The sequence below is a fragment of the Semicossyphus pulcher genome, unplaced genomic scaffold (genome assembly GCF_022749685.1).
Source record: "Semicossyphus pulcher isolate SPU_LCO1_2020_fin unplaced genomic scaffold, fSemPul1.0.p SCAF_10, whole genome shotgun sequence".
Classification (NCBI taxonomy): domain Eukaryota; kingdom Metazoa; phylum Chordata; class Actinopteri; order Labriformes; family Labridae; genus Semicossyphus; species Semicossyphus pulcher.
Window position 1 is genome coordinate 15,137,580 of NW_027211604.1, and position 17,332 is coordinate 15,154,911.

Genomic DNA, 17,332 nt, shown 5'->3' on the forward strand with positions numbered 1-17,332 from the left:
TGATTATTATTTGCACCACTTGAATGAATACGTTTTATAAAATGAAATGGAAAAACACAAAGAATCTCTTTAGTTAATGATAGCAATAAGAGAATTACAAAGAAAATGATCAACCTGTGATCTTAAATTAGCCTTTCTTCTGGTCGCTGGTCAAGTGCTTTATTTTACATAAATACTAACTTCATTAATAAAACACATTAATAGGCAATAAGACCATGCCAGTAAAATCAAACCTTGTGCAATTTGAAACATAAATAAATATAAATATGGTCTATAAAAATGTGTAATTAGCCCTATTCTTGCAGCCTGTGTTCTCTGCTGCCTGTCTTAGCATCATGATTTTAGAGCAGCCCATACTGTAGTAAAACAAGTGTAACTTCTAAACAAGTACGTGTCATACTGATTACTATGCCAAAGAAGGATTCCAAGCATCTTGGATAAATAATTTAGAGACATGATGCAGAGACGTGTAGACAGAAAACGAAGAATCATGAAGAATCATGTGTGGGAGATTTCTAGGAAGGACAAGACAGAGAGACTCTGGCCCTTTAATTTGGTGTTGCTAGGGAGATGAGCTGTTTACTCTAGCATCAGCCAAAGCGATGATGTCTGCTTTAACTTTAATATACCCATCTCATATGCACACATGCACATACACATGCTGGTCTTTCTGTGTGTGTCATTTTTTTTTCTGCCACCGAATGCAATTTGTCAGTGCACATCAAAGTCATGAGTGTAAGACAGCAGGGAAAAGATGTTATAATAAGGAGATGGTGCACTACGGTAAAAAATAAAATACTTAGAATGTTTAAGTCGATGAAAGAAAGTTTGTTAGCGGGCCAATGTAAAGAGTTGGGTAACAGTTGAGCTCAAACTGTGAATAAGAAATAAACCCTGACATCTAGTGGACATTGTATGAAAATGAGGGTGTGTATGTATGTAGAATATCTGATGTTTCTTTATATAATGTGCAGACCTTTAAGCACCCTTCCCCCAGGCCTCATGCAGGTCAAGGCCTACGTAAGAATTATATAACTGCACATTTCAGAATAACAGACATTTTTATCAAATTGAATAAGAGAATGTTTATGAATGATACACTTATTAAATGTTTAAATAAACAATTTGTCTAAGTGTAAAGGTAATAATTACACAAAGTACATTAAAATAGCAAAGCAACAACTTAAAAAGAAAATGAATAAGTCATATGTACGCAAGAAAATGATAAATATATATAACTTGAAAAGTTTTTGTGGTTCTTCATTGAGAGGAAAAGGTAAATTTTGTAGAAATAATAGTAGATAGTAATAGTGAATACTTTCTGAAGTTACTACAAACGAGGCAAAGGATCTGAGAACGGATTATCCAGGTATCCAGAGCTACAATACCCAACTGCCTTCGCTAAAACGTCATTAACGCATATGTCGGATCCAACGTCGTTCAGCAAGACGTTTGATCCATCTTGGCCACCATACTTGTTGTGTTTGTTTTAGTGAAAGCAAAGATGGCGAACGAACTGGACCGAGTGCGAATCTCAGCTGCGGAACTCCGAGCTGAAGCGTCGAATATAGTCAATATTAATGACTGTCAAAAAGGTAAGAGGAAGTAAACTTGATAGATAGAAGTAATAAATTCGTTGAAAAGTCGACAAATTCAAGCGCAAAAGTATCGCAACTTAGTTCAAAGTAGCCTACGGAGTTGCTAAGTTTGTTACCAGCTAATGTTGTTAGCTAGCTAGCACTCTCCATTCTTCGGTCCGCGCGGTCTGTTTTAAACGCCCCCTTCACCGTAACAACAACAGATAATTTATGTGCGACTGTTGTGACTATATTTTTCTTCCGTTTCTTTATGTACCCCATTCACTGTAAGTGCATAAGGTTAGGTAAAGGAATGTGTCCGTAATATTTGAATGTAGCGTAGAGTGATTTACCACGGATAAGCTTGATATCGTTAACCGTTAATTTACGTTATACATTGAGCTGACGTCAGTTAACTTTTAGTTTTGTTTTTAAGCCGAAGACAAGAACATGTTTATTTGTTAACTTAAACTACAAATTAGTCAACACAGTGATGTTTGTTTATCATGTTGTTAGAAGTATCACAGGTGTTATTTGTACTTGTACTCTTGGTTAGTTTCAGTTATTATGCTGTACATTCAGTGTTTGCTGGGCAGCATTAATTAACGAATATGCTCACGTGTGTTAATCCCATGCCCGGATTCTGCACTTATGAAACGTTTACATGCCCTGTTACTTACAAAAACCTGTTATACGTAGATACCTCTGTGCTATAGCCCTACATTGCTATTCAATACAAATTAAAACACGAGACCCTCCGTTGCACTAGGTGATATGTTTCTTTATTACAATCAACATGGTACTGTCATTTTTTTTAGGCAATCCAACGTAAACCCTTATGCAGCCATAAATACTCACACCACAGTTAGTACTGTGAGTGGCTCCAATAAGGCATTAGTAAAGTTTGTCTTTTCATGGAATTTGTTGATGTAAAGAGAGAAACAGAATATGGCGAGTGTATGCTTTACACATAAAGCACAAGTGTACCTTCTCTCCATATAGTGTGTCGATGTCTGACTTTGTCTATTAGTGTTTTATGTATTCTTCGGTCTGTTTTTTCATCAGCGGATCAAAAGGAGCATCATGTAAACACACAGCACAAGAAACGCGAAGGAAAGCGCCCTGATCTGCAGCGCTACCATCCTCTACCAGGACATGGACGTCGTCGCTGTGAAAGCGAGGAGGGAGAAGCTGGTCAAAGTGATCTTCTGGTTGCTGATTCATTTGAGCATGGTCAACCATCACAGAGTGAGAAAAAGAGCGTCTCTGAAAAACCTTTAGAGAGACATGGGCCAACAGATGGTGGGATGGATACTGATCATCAGGAAGAAGACAGGATGATAGGTGACGGTAGTGGAACTCTGAACATGAGAAAGAGCAGCCAGTCACAGGCTAAAACGGAGGGAACTCCAGGAAGAGATTCTGTTGAAAATGAAAGAGAACCCCAGGAACCTGCAGGAACTGCGAAGCCGACAAGGAAAGCTCGCAAACCAGACAGAGAATTTTATCAACCTGGGAGCCGGAGGAATATTCAGGGAAAGGACTGCGGAGTTGGAAGCGAGCAGGATAAGCCTCCCCCTGAGAAGCATGAGCACAAGACTGAGCCAGAATCCCAGTTGAGTACAGGGAAAAGGGAGGGGAACAAGAAAACTTCTATTCAGAAGCAGGGACGGAAAGACAAAGATGTAAAAAGCGTACAAGAAAATGTCAAACAGTCTAAATCTAGTGAAACCAACAGGAAGCAAGGAAGCCGAGATGGAGACAAACCTCCGTTACCATCTGATTCTTCTGTGGAGAAAATTACTACCAAAATAGAAAAGCTCAGAGTGAATGAAAAGAGTAAAGTGGAATGTAAAGGTGATGTTGAAGAGCTTAGTTGCAGTAGAGGGAAAACAACTGATAAGGAAGGGGGAGGATCAAAAGAGGAGGAAGAAAAAGTAGAGAAGAAGAGGGAAAGGGGAAACCGAAGGAGGAGAGGAGGGGAAAAGGAAAAAGAGAGGTATCAGGATTCCAAGAGAGGGGAAGATGAAGTTGGTGATGGAGGGAAGAGGACCTGGGGCAAACCTGAAAAGGAAAGGGAGAGGAAAGCACCAGAAGCAGATAGGGATAACAAACCAGGTAAACCAGAAGAGACGCACCAAAACAAAGGAAGAGAGAATCGCAGAGAAAACAGAAGGGGGGACAACAATAACAACCGGTCCAGAGATGTTGAAAAAGATGTTAAAACGCAAAGAAATGTAGACAAACCTGTAGAGAAAGGTGACAGAAACAAACCCAATGCAAACGTCACAACACCAACCTCAAAACGCTATTCCAAATCAGATATTCGGCGCTCACGAAATCGAACCTACAGCAGTAGCTCAGCCAGCAGTGTGACCAGCCTGGAAGGCCCTGGGCGTGGAATGGATGTGGAGAGTACCAAGTGGCCACGCTTGGAGCCGAGGCCCAATAACAAAGAGGGCATAGCTAATAGTGGAGAAAGACGAAGGAGTCATCTGCAAAGCTGGACAACCAACGGGGAGTCATCTACAGAATCATTCGAAGGGAGTGAGATGAGTGACGTAGCAGAAGATAGAAGGAGGAGAAGAAGAGGTGGGGAGGAGGAGCTAAGTGCAGAGAGGCGAAGGGAAGAAAGGAATAGAGCAAAAGGAAACAAAGGTGGATGTCGAGGAATCCTCAGGGTTTCTTTAGACAAACAGCCAGAAACCTCACCACGTGGTGGAGCTGCACACCATCGCTCACAAGGCTCTGTTCCACGGGGCAGAGGTGGGGGCATCCTGGTGCTTCCAACCCGCACAGACATCTCAAATCCACCTGAGGTCGGGCAAAGGCTTCTTTTTGGTGGAATTAGGGGAGGAGCAGCTGGAAGGAGTAGAGGAGGCAGAGGTGGAGGAATGAGAAGACTCTGGGATCCAAACAACCCTGACCAGAAACCTGCTCTTACTAGCCCCCAATCCTCACAGCATTCATCTCACCAACAGCCCGTATATCTTCAGACAGGGACTGGATATGGACAGCTTCACTTTTTGGACACTGATGATGAGGTCGCAGGTAGCCCTCCGGTTCCTCAGGGTGAGAACTTCAGATCGAAGCAAGCTGTTGCCATGGCTTATTACAAATTCCAAAAATCTGACAACCCGTACTTCTACCCCATGCCTGCCAGCAGCCCACATAACCCTGGGGCAAGCACCAGCCAGCGGTACCCATACCCTTATCATATGGGGCCCTATCAAATGGCCCCCACAAACGGTATGTACCCGGGTCCTGGTGCGGGTCAGTTCTGTGGGAATTACAAAGGAACAAGTTATTCCCAGTCAGCTGCAGGAGCTGGTTTGACAATGGAAGAGGCAGAGCAACAAGCCAGAGGGGAGCTTGGGAGGCTGCTGAGGGCTGCAGATTCACATGAGCTTCAGCTCAGTAACCTGCTTTCCAGGGACAGAGTGAGCACTGACGGACTGGATCGTATGGCCCAGCTCAGGTAAGGATATACAGCAATAGATGTGCAGTAGTACTTTTTTTCTGTTTTACTATCAGTTGCCTCTTGTATCTAATTAATGATGAACTTAACAGAACAGAGCCAGTTGGCATACTGAAAAAGCACTGCTGTTTTGTTTTCTAGAGCTGACCTCTTGGGGCTGTATGAGCAGGTCGTCCTGACAGACATCGAGTTCTCTGACTCACAGAACGTGGACCAGGCTTTGTGGAAGAACGTCTTTTACCAGGTCATAGAGCGCTTCCGACAGCTGCTCAAAGACCCTACTTATGACAACACGCCTCATATCAGGAACATGCTGCTCACGCTGCTTGATGAGGTAAGGATTTTTTATGAGGTTTTTTTTAAAGGGATGCTAGTTAGAGATCTGTGTGGATGATTTTTAATCCTGGCTTAGGACACATCAAGAAAGTTGCAGAATAAAGTTATATTTGGATATAAAGCTCTGACCTTACCTAGTATTTGGGCAATGCAATCAATAGGCCTATTTTGAATATAATTTTACATTATCAGATAATATATAGAGGTCCCTTTAGTTTTATTTGTGGTTGTGATATTGCGCTTAAATAGAATCATCATTTTTGTCACTCTTATGTGATTTAACTTGTGATCACTGTCTGTGTTTCACAGGGAGCACTTTTCTTCGATGCACTGCTTCAGAAGCTGCAGACAGTGTACCAGTTTAAGTTGGAGGATTACATGGACGGCATGGCGATCAGGGCTCGGCCATTACGCAAAACGGTAAAGCAATATTCCCTTTAGTTTGTATCTGTATGTTCATTGTACATGTTTTTATAGATTTATACTAAATGATAAACCTTAAAATATAGACATAATGCAGATAATGTATATGTTCTATTAGGCAATTAAAAATGATGCTAACAAAATATTATAGCACCAGTCACAATTTACGACAGTGTTGTATTTATTGAACGAGTCAATAATCAGTTGCTGTCAGTAACCAGAGTGCTCACAACTTGTTTATTGTGTTTATATCTGACATAATTACTGGACTTTGCATGTAGTGAAATGTAAACATTTTCGTGTGTTTCTGGCTTCTTCAGGTAAAGTACGCACTTATCAGTGCTCAGCGCTGCATGATATGTCAGGGAGACATAGCACGTTACCGGGAACAAGCCAGTGACACGGCCAACTACGGCAAGGCTCGCAGGTAGGCTGTCATTTTTACATCTTTGTGTATTTTTATTGCACACACTCAAAACACATTAAAGGCTGGATTTCGACTAAGTGCGAAGGCTACAGAGTCATAATCTGGTAACTGTGGAGAAAGAGTGGTAGGGACTGGCCTTTTTGCCACCAGACAAATATTGAAATGTGTTTTAAATAACAAGTTTCAATCTCTGACAGGTTTTATAACTTTTACAGTCGATTTTTTTCGTGCTATGAACAAGAAGCTTTGTACTATGAAAAACAAAGTTCATTGTTCTATATTACCTATTAGATGAGGAGGAGGTTAAAATTTAAATAAGACCTAGAATATGTAGTTTAAAAATGTTCATGAAAATGTAATTTTTTTCTCAGCTGGTACCTGAAAGCCCAGCAGATTGCCCCCAAAAATGGAAGACCATATAACCAGCTTGCCTTGCTGGCAGTCTACACAGTAAGTGATCGGTTTTTGACTGTTTTTGTGACTTCTTCTATGTCTCCTAGCATCTCCCTAGAATTAAAAATACATCACTATTTGAGCTTTCGTTTGTAGGATACCCTCCAAATCTTTCTCTCTACCTCTCTCACTTACAGAAGCGGAAGTTGGATGCTGTGTATTATTACATGCGCAGCTTGGCAGCTTCCAACCCCATCCTGACAGCAAAAGAGAGCCTGATGAGTCTGTTTGAGGAAGCGAAGCGGAAGGTGAGACAAAGGCTTCAGTCACTAACTGGTGAAGCTCATATTAACCTCATGATTATGCCAGGACTTTAGGCAGCACAAAAGCCACTTGCTTAAAGACTTTGTTCTTGTAGACGGAGCAGCTTGAGCGAAGGAGGAGGCAGGAGCACGAAGGAGGCTCCAGGGGTCCAGCAGTAAGAGGACGAGGAAGAGGCGAAGATGGTGCACGTGTGGAGATTTGGGTTCGACCCAGCGGTCAAGCTTCAACCACGTCCTCGCAGAGGGGAGGGAGCGAATCCAGCAGAGACTCTGAACAGGACGGAGAGCTGGGCAGTCTCAGCGCAAGTGATGTAAGACCCCTTCTTTGTTTTGTTTTCTTACATACACACACATTGAGTCATTGATGTGTCATGTGCCTGTATATATACATGTATGCACTGAAAAACACTGATCTATTTGTGCACTTTGCTATTCAACAGCTGTTATTGATGATGTTTTTGAGACACGAGTGCCAGCAGACTTGTATATTAATTAATATAGTCTATCGTCAACTCTCTTCTTTTTAATCTAAGTTCCTGTGCTTTCACTGTTTCCTTTTATTCAATATGTCCTCCACATTCATTCCTTTTCACTGTCTTTGATTTCCTCTGTTACACTTTTTTTTTCACTTTTTTTAGTATTTTTCTGAGCCTTCGGTTCTGTTTACTAAACTTTTGTTTTCATTGCCGTTTCAAAGAATGATGTTCAAAGGTTTTATAATGACCTCTTTACTCTGTCTTTCATCTTTTGTTATTTGGTGCTTTTATGTTTTCATTTTTCTACCTCCAATTTATAAAGGGGAGCAGGGCTCTTTCAGTACATACAGATCCTTCTTCAGTAGTTTGTTTGCCTTTCTTGAGACGTTTTCCGAGGTGTGTGCTGGAGCTGGGCCATAAATTAGTCCAATAATTGTCCTGAGCCGCCACCGCTTACCTGAGCTCCCGTTGTTCAAAGTCATGCTCGAGTCCTCTTCAGACACACCTAATATGTCAACATGGTGGCATGTGCTATGGCGAGTGCCCAAGAAAGGCAGTGTCCTCAGTTTGGCAGCTTCTTCCCTCAGGCGAAACACTGTCCACTGTAAAGTTTGTTTAAAGTGTGTGCCTTCTTAAAGCAGCAGTACCACTTATTTTTCCCACATCTGAAAAAAGATGCTTTCAGGAGCCAGAGTTTTTCATACCATTGTCGTCCCCTAATAATTTTTCACTTTATTTCCTATACTGTCTGCTTTTAATAAGGGACCAAAGTACACGCTTTAAATCTCATAGTTAAATAAAGGAAGTAGCTTTGTGCTATTTCCAATATTTTCTTTACTTTTTAACAATCTGTTTTGTCTCTCCCCAATGTACCCTGCACCTCTTTAATATTTGTCAGTGTGCATCCTGTTGGAAGAGGCCTGTGTATGTGTATCCTCTTTGCTCTTTCCAGCTTCAGTAGCCCGTCAGTCCATTTCCTCCCACCCCTATTGTTTAAATATCCAGGTGCAATTAATGGGTTACTTCAGCTCCAAACCCCTCCTTGTCCTTTTCAACTGAATGAACACATGTCTGAATTAGACTGATGCACATTTCTAAGTCTTTATTTTCTTTTTTTCTCCCGGCCTTCTCTTTTCATCTGCAGCTTAATAAGAGGTTCATTCTGAGTTTCCTGCATGCACACGGGAAGCTCTTCACTAAAGTGGGGTGAGTGAACATGTGTTCCAGCTCTAAAGTTCATTGACTACATGTCTAAAAGTACCTTTGTGTCTTTTTTTTCCCTGTATTATGGACAATGTGTCTTTTCTTTCAGCATGGAGTCCTTCCCTGGAGTGGCGAGCCGTGTTTTGCAGGAGTTCAGGTCGCTGCTCCAACATGGCCCTTCCCTGCTCGGCAGCACACACATGCTGCAGATCATCACCATCAACATGTTCACCATACACAATGCCAACAGCAGAGGTAATGCTACACAAACACGTACCCACACTGTATTCATTAAACAACAAATATTGCTTCAAAGCTTTAAAACATGGGGCTTATATGCAAACTATAAATGCATGGCTGGGAACAACTTCAACAGCCTCGGTGGACATTGCAGAGCAGCCTTGATACACTTATCATCTCATCTTCTCACATGCAAGCTCTTTATAAGTATTGCAGAAGCCCTGTTTGAAATAATTGTCTTTGTTTTTCAGGTGAAGAAGGAGAAGTGCGGTCCGTTTTACAGGAGCAAAGCACCGCCCTGGGTCTCGGCATGTTTGCTCTGCTGGTGCAGCGCTGCGCAGAGCTGCTCAGAGATACCCCTGCAGGTACACACGCAGCTGTATGAGTATTTGATCAGGATGTTCTCATCTATATTAGATGAACAGTTAAAAGACAAGATTATTCATAGGTCTAATAGTGTATTTAAACATGCTGTCAGCTCTGTCGTCCTAGCACTATCAACTGCTCTTTAGAGAATACAATGTTTTTGTGAATTTGATGTCAGACTCAGAACATCCTCCGATTGAAGTTTTGTAGTATTAGTGATCTTGTTGTTCACAAATTGGAAGTTTCAGGTGTTTTTGTTTGATTGTTTACCTTTTAGTGTTTTTATTATGAAAACATGTCCTCTCTTTCAGAACCAGCTCCCGTGGCAGATGGAGAGGAGGAGGGCAAAGGGGAGGAGCATGAGAGTATGGTGAGGGTGTCCGCCTTTTCACTGGACCTGAGGGAACTACTGCCAAGCATCAAGGTGTGGTCCGACTGGATGTTGGGACACCCAGACCTTTGGAACCCACCACCATCTAGTATAGAGTGAGTACTTTCTTTGGCTTCTTCGGGTACTGAAAACAAGTGGGGAACTGTTTGTGTTCTTTACCAACTCCTGAGGAACTGACTGTTTAGAGGCTAAATGCTCCACTGTGTTCATAAGCTAGTTGATAACTTTGTCTGTCACCGCAAAAATTATGCTATTAGAGCTGCCAATAGAAGCTGCTATGCAAGTTATAATTATCTTCAGGTTCATGCCTGTGACTGACGCATTACACATAATCATTTGATACTTAATCACTATAATAATATTGACTATTGCTGCTTTAGATTACTAACTCAGAGTAGTCTGTCAGTTCTGCTCTTGGCCTCTTCTGTTACTTTTACACAAAACACACATTTCTCTTCAGACTGAAGTTAAAAGATAAATTCCTCACCATCACTTGCGTCTCTTTCACTCTATCCAGTAGCTGCCCTGATGTTTGGCAGTGCCTGGCTGATCTGTGTAACGTGCTGGCATGTGTGGATCACGGGGAAGTGCCGCTGTACAAGGCCGACACTGACGAGAGCGAGGGAGATGAGGAGCTGACTGTGCTGCAACTGAAAGAGGACAGGCTACTGGCTGGTTTTGTTCCGCTGCTGGCCGCACCACAGGAGCCCTGTTACACCGACAGACACACTGAAATGGTGAGTGCAAAGTAAAGGTCTATTATGAACCTGCAGCCTAGCTTAATACTTAAACTGCAGAATTGCTACATATTTACTGCTTATTCTTCTATCACCTTCAGATTGGCGTACTTTTAATGTAAGCCTAATCAATCTCTTCCTGTTCTTATGCACCTATGTCATCATCTTCTTTCCTCAGGCAATAGCAGCAGATTGTAAGAGGGTCACAGTGCTGAAGTACTTTCTGGAGGCTTTGTGCGGACAGGAAGAGCCTCTGTTGGCCTTCAAGGGCGGAAAATACATCTCTATCGCTACGTCTCTTCCACCAAACAACTCAGTGGACACAAGGAGCAGACAGGATTCTCTAACAGAGAAAGAGGTGACTGTCTCTGACATTCCTTAATTATGTGAATGTCTAAAAACATTGTTACTGCAGTTCACCAGAGGCAAGTTCTTGCTGAAAATGTGTCCTCATCTGTGTTTGTTTGGCAGGCTGATGACGTCATAGTCGAGGCAGAGTCTTCTATCTCTGCATCAGAGGGAGACGAGGATGGGGAGGTGGCGGGAGACAGCGAGAATGACATCAGACAGCTGAAGGCTCGACGTCACGTCCTTGCCAACAAACTGGCACAGCAGCAGAAGCGCAGGGATAAAATACAGGTAATACAGGCATATCAGTACATAACTAACAATGACTAACACAAAGGACTTCACAGATTTGCCTTATAAAGCACCATGTTGTGGCTTAGTTACATTTCTCTTTTCTGTGTTCCAGGCGGTGCTGCAGACAAGCGGGCAGTTGGAGCTGGAAGTGAGGCCTCTCTTCTTGATTCCAGATACCAATGGATTTATTGATCACTTGGGAGGGCTGAAGAAACTCCTTCAGTGTGGAACATACATAATAGTTGTGCCACTCATCGGTAAGACTAAACAAAGAAAGAAGGTTAGAAATTCAAGCATTAGTACGCTTTCTAGGAATAAAGGAGGATGCTGTTACATGTTAACAATGATAAGAATTCCCCATGTATCTGCCATTCAGTGTAGAAACAGGGATTTTTTTATGAGTGCTCATGGTGGGATGTGTGTTGTCTCTCAGTGATCACAGAGTTGGATGGCTTGGCTAAAGGCCAGGACAACTTTGGTGGAGGAGTGGGATCAGGAGGTCGCAGCACTGGCGGTCGTGGCAACTACAATGTTAGTGCGAGCCACGTGCAGGCGGTGCAGGAGAAGGCCCGGCTGGCTGTGACTTTCCTAGAGAAAGGATTCGAGGCCAGGGAACCTTACCTCAGAGCCCTGACGAGCAGAGGGAATCAGCTCGAGTCCATCGCCTTCCGCAGTGAAGACACCACCGGACAGCAGGTGAGAGCCGAAATAACTGTAGCCTGAATTTTTGTTTGTTTCATTATTTTTTGGTGGTTGATTTCAATGTTCTGCTAAATGTGCTGTTTCAGTGACTTGGCTTTCTATTCTTCCTCAGGGTAACAATGATGATGTGATTCTGTCCTGCTGTCTCCACTACTGCAAAGACAAGGCAAAAGATTTCATGCCTCATCAGAGAAGTATGTAAAGTTCAATCATCTAAGTCAGTGTTAATATCCTCACACAAATTCAAAACATGCTGCATGATTTAATGTGATAAAGTCTTTTTAGCTTATCTGAAACTTCTCTCCCCTCCAAACTCAGATGGGACAGTGAAGCTCCACAGGGAGGTGGTTCTCCTTACAGATGACCGTAATCTGCGCGTCAAAGCCTTGACTCGCAACGTCCCGGTCCGAGACATCCCTGCTTTCCTCAGCTGGGCCAAAGTGGGCTGAACCAGGCTAAGCTTGAACCAAAGGAACCCAACTGCTGAAGCCTGCTTGCCACTCAGCCGGGGGAGACGACACACTTAAGAAGCAGAAGAAGAAGGAGGAGGGGAGATAACAGGGGAGAGAAAAAGATAAAGAAAGCCAAGAACCATTTCTTATGGAATATAAGCAAATGAAAAGAGAGCATGGTGGTTTCAATGAGCTTTCCCTCCCCTTGTGATGAAGTGTGTGTGTATGTATGTGTTAAGATCAGTGAGCTTCCCCAGAGAGAGACAGGGAGACTTAATAAGTCTCCGGACGGCTGGATTGGAAGGGAGTGAGGAGGTAATAATGGAGTGATTTGATTTGTAAGTGGTCCAGTCCAGCCTCGAGCCTCTGCTCCTAGTTAGTGAGTGTACTCTGCAAGCAGTATTCAAATTTGAGGCTAATGATAGAGTGAGGCAGAGAGAGGGAGAGTGTTTGTGGTCATTTAATTGATTAAAGACAGCAGTAATGAGGCCATAACTGGCACTTCCACACTTCTCTGAGGGCACAGGGACTGCTTTAGTCTCTACAACAGAGCTGAGAAGAAGGAGGGAGGCAGAGAGAAGCACAGCTGGAGGCTCTGTCGGGACAGTAAGAAGTGTCTGAGTGTAGTGAGGGTGTAATAAGAGCCCACATGTTACTTCAGCACCTCCAATAGAAGGCCTGTAGGTTTGATATTTCCTGCTAACACAGGAAGTGTTCGATGCCTGTTTGGGAACTTGTTCCTAACATTGAGTTTGGCTATTGAAAGAAAATGTTCTTAAAAACAACAAAAACATTTGTTATGATTTGTTTTACTGTTGCTTCAACTTGTTTTTGAGCTTTTTCGTAAAAGGTTTTGTTTCCTTCTATGAGGCAGTTTATGGATTTCGTAACCCCTCATGATAGGCATCTGCAGAGTTTCCTCCAAACACATTAACCCAACTTTTTATTGCTTTACTAAATTATTTATATTTTATTTTTCTTTTCACATTGGAACAGTAACATAGACAATTACAAAGATGATGCTAATAGAAAATGTTTCTTTTTTAATTTGATCCGGTAGCAGATGTATTTGTAACAACATGTTTTTAAGTAGTATACCACATGCACGAGGCCACGAGGTTTGTTTTATGGGATTTCATCCTTTTATTGAAATTCCATCTCCCACAAAAATATCAAATTCTCTCTGATCCACATCTACTTTACACTGCCATGTTTTTAGGAAATGGTTTGGTCCTTGGCAGTTACTCTGCAGATACCTACACTTTACACTCATTTCAGTCTTTCTGTGATTTTCAGTTCAAACTAGCAAAGCAATTTACCTTTTCATAAAATGTTTTAATCACAAACACCTGTTTCACCCGCTTCAGTGTGACTGCCGCTTTATCCAGGTCATGTATCCACTTTTATCCACTTCCCATTTAGTTAAACATACATGAGGTCCACAAGCATAAATCCCAGCCTGTAAAATCTAGTTCACGCATCACTTCGCTGACACATTTTCAACATGTCACACAAAGGTAGTGTTTGCTTGCTCTGCATTGTTTTGGTAGACAGTTTCAGGAGTTTCTCAGCTGTGTCACAGTGAATGTTTCTGTGTGCATCTGTGTCTTCAGCTCAAAGTAGACGTATTCACCGTAGTTTGATCATATCAATTCAAAATAATACTGTATGTAGACGTGGCTAGCTTACTATCTTTTTAGCTTGTTCTGTTTCAGCTAGGCTCATACATCTCCCATTAGCAGTTGATGTTTCTATATTTGTGTGAACAGTTTGACAGGTTCTTACATTTTCAGCTCGTCTGTTCTGGTGCTTCTGTAATGTTCAGTGAAATCTACTTTGATCTTAGTGGTGCTGCTGCCGTGTTTTAGTGTCACAGCTAATGTACTAGAGACATGATCCGCTTAACACAACATCACTTACTGTATTCATCTTCCATCAATAAAAATAACTTGAAGCCATTATTGTTTCATCACTAATGATGTTATGAAGAATGTGGTATTTTTGGAAAATAGACAAACATATTAGAACAGGTAATGAAGAGGTGTTACTAATAACCTAAACCAGGTTCTGTTCAAGTGGCCCACTAGCTGTGACAGAGCAATGGTTAACCAGCATGCTCAACATCAGAACATAACAGAACAATAGAATTTAGCCATTGTTCATTTCATTATTTACACTTTATGTTCCTACTGCCTATCTTTCACAATTTATGTTTGGAAGACCTGTAGTTGTGTTGCACACAAATATTCTTAACACTAATGCTGACTTTATCTTTAAAGTAATAATCTTGAAGATTTTCATTAAATAAATCTCTGTCAAGTCACTATCTATCACCGAATGACGTAACACATTGGTGATTGAGCCTATGGCCCACTGATGAAAGCCTTTGCATTTAAAGTATATAATATTATTATGGACTGGGTGTCTGTGGAGACATTCACAGAAAAAAATCACACTTTAGTCCAGTCCAGTTAGTGACGCGTTTTCCATCACCCAGCAGTGGTTGCTCTGCCAGAGAGGGTAGGCGGAGCTAAGCGGCTGCTTTTCTGCAAGTGTTGCAAGTAAACAGTAATCTACTATGGCTGAACAAACATAGAAAAGATCGATGACTACAGATACAACTTCAAAAATAAGTGAAAATCCAAAGAAAGAGACACAAATTCAACGCTCAGATGAAGGCAAACAGTCTAAAAAGGAAAGCGACTGTCAGCGAGGAAAGTCAAGAGTTACAACCGGGAGACAAACCTGACAAAGGGAGCCAACCATAGACGCCTGGATATGCCGGAAGTGTTGAGATTCTATCTTTAAGGTAGACGTGTACAGAGCCAGATTCACAATCTCAATCACTAGAAATGTGAAGGTCTTGTTTTTGTGTATATTTTGATCACTAAATGAACAATCGGATAATAAATAAAACAGTTAAATGACTTGACACTAAGATTCAGTGAACACATGCAGAAGTTTTTACAGTGAAATGAAATACAATTTGTTAAAAAGCCTAAATAATCAAAGTTTTTTAACATACAACAAAACACAGAGTGCATACTACACATTAACAACATCGTCTACGGAAAGTCATATTGCAATGAAAACCTTAACATGTGTGCCCTCATGTGGTAGTTCCAGATGACACAGGTAGGAGTAATGGAACAAAGGAGCAATTACTGCGTTTTGGATGTAGCATTTAGCACAGAAAATGTCTTGATTAATATACAAACATGAGAAAAATAAATTTGTCAACCATATTGTAATGTCCAAAGTAACATCTGTGAGAAAACAAAGTTAAGATCATGATCTAGACCTGCCTTTAAAGACTGAAATCCTCCAGATCAGCCCTAGTATTATATTCTTTGGGCTGATGTATGGTAACATTTAAAACTCCCAGTTTTAATGTAGAGCAAGGCCCACACACTCAGTCAGCGCAATGTAAGTACAAATGGTATACGATCAGTGCTTGGAGGATTTCTACTGTTTAATATTAAAATAACTCACTGTTCTCTAAAAAGCAGCTATCGCTATAACATCTGCAGTCAAGCACTAGCATGATAAATAAGTAAGTAATATGTTTGGTTAAAAAAACATTTGTGGTTTTTATGAGCAGGATTCATGTATTTACATTGTATTTGTCTATGTGTGCGCGCACGTGTGTGTGTGTGTAAGGGACACAAAGTTCTGCAGCCTATCCATCCATATCATTTGCTTCAGTGTACTTCTGTGCCTGGATACAGACCACACAGGCAGGACCTGATTCCCATCATCATGACAACAGGGCTACCGAGCAACCAATCAAAGCCCTCTGAGCCCTGCTCTGCGAGCTGATTGGTCCTTCTGCCTGCAGCCTGTTGTGGAATGCCCATCTTTAACCTCTCTGCTGCCATGCACAGTGCATGCATCCTATATATTCTGCTCCATGCAGATTACACCTACATGTGTAATCCTCTGAGATGTGCTGTCACGTTCATACTGATGTGATAACAAGTTGTTTTTCATGCGAGAACTAGACCATCTTGATGAACTGTATTTCTGGGAATATTAAGTGAACAGAGGATTCAGAAACACACATGGCTACTTGTATGCGTCCCTGATGTAAACAAAACATGATGAAAAAACTGACTGAGTTAAAAATGGAAATGTGTCAGCTATTTGGGCAATGAGTATTTATTTATGACATCATCTGGCATCTGCACATGTACGCTGTGCTGTTAAATCATACTTTATATTACATAACTATGTAATACCAAGTCATATCATGGACTATAACGTGTTGTACATATCACATTATCTCATAGCTTTCAGAGTGCAAACTGACAGGTCCATCAGGTGATCTAATCTAAATATTGTAATTATTTTTCAGTACAAAATTAGACTGTTTACTTGATTAAAAGTCAGTACTTTAGTTTAAATCCCACTCATTATACTAGAGAAAAGGAAAATGACTGATAAAATGAACATTGTGGTCCCTGAGCAGAAAAATATTAGTTGGACCTTGACCCTCTTTCCTAACAAGATCTGTTACAGTTTGAGGATAAATAAGGCAGTTTTAACATTGTCTGAGAGTTAACTACAGGCTATTTATAGCAGAGGTCAAGACTGAAACTGTTAATCAGGTTAATCAGGTTAGGAGCTCAGTGACAGAGAGTGCATAAGGTCAAACAAACACACTCACAAGGTGAGGAGAGAAATGTCTACCATTTGCCTATCTCCCACAATGCTTGTGTTGACAGCTATAATGTGTATGGCTTTCTCCATCCAGACCACACACCTCTGCTTGCAGTTGTTGGATGGCACAGCAGTCCCAAACTCTGAGATAAGGGAGGGAGCAACATTCACCCAGTAGGGTACAGCTGGACAGCATCAGCAGGACTCTCCAAAACTGTCACACGTGTCCTCTCGCCTCAGTTAAAGCTGACTGTGCCGCTCCAACCCTTTGCTTTTCGATTCATTTGCTCCTTGATTTCTTCACGATGGAAGGGAGGTGATTCTCCTCGCCGCCATTTTTAGGGAACTGCCTATCGAAGAGAGAAACTTTGCTAGCTACTACCAAACGTTAGCAGCTAGCTAGCTAGCTAGTTGGTCAGTAGCCTGTCTGTCTGCCTGCCAGCCCGTTGTGACAGTTAACGCTTGACAGTCGTTAGCCAGGTCCGCCTGCCTCACGGTGATGTTTAT

At 41.7% G+C, this 17,332-nt stretch overlaps 1 protein-coding gene across 2 annotated transcripts; it reads left to right on the forward strand.

Annotated features, from left to right (window-relative positions):
• Positions 1–1,504: 1,504 nt before the first annotated feature.
• Positions 1,505–14,173, forward strand: smg6 (SMG6 nonsense mediated mRNA decay factor). 2 transcript variants are annotated; one of them, XM_069669685.1, is made up of 19 exons: positions 1,505–1,595; positions 2,643–5,055; positions 5,197–5,389; positions 5,701–5,811; positions 6,135–6,241; positions 6,613–6,691; positions 6,832–6,942; positions 7,053–7,268; positions 8,578–8,639; positions 8,746–8,891; positions 9,128–9,241; positions 9,554–9,728; positions 10,151–10,370; positions 10,549–10,728; positions 10,842–11,009; positions 11,125–11,269; positions 11,446–11,708; positions 11,827–11,908; positions 12,033–14,173. In XM_069669685.1, the coding sequence occupies exons 1-19, from the start codon at positions 1,505–1,507 to the stop codon at positions 12,161–12,163; spliced, it is 5,007 nt and encodes a 1,668-aa protein (XP_069525786.1). In that variant the 3' UTR covers positions 12,164–14,173. The 2 variants fall into 2 exon arrangements, with proteins under 2 accessions (XP_069525786.1, XP_069525795.1); XM_069669694.1 differs by having other exon boundaries at positions 10,154–10,370.
• The last annotated feature ends 3,159 nt before the right edge of the window (positions 14,174–17,332 follow it).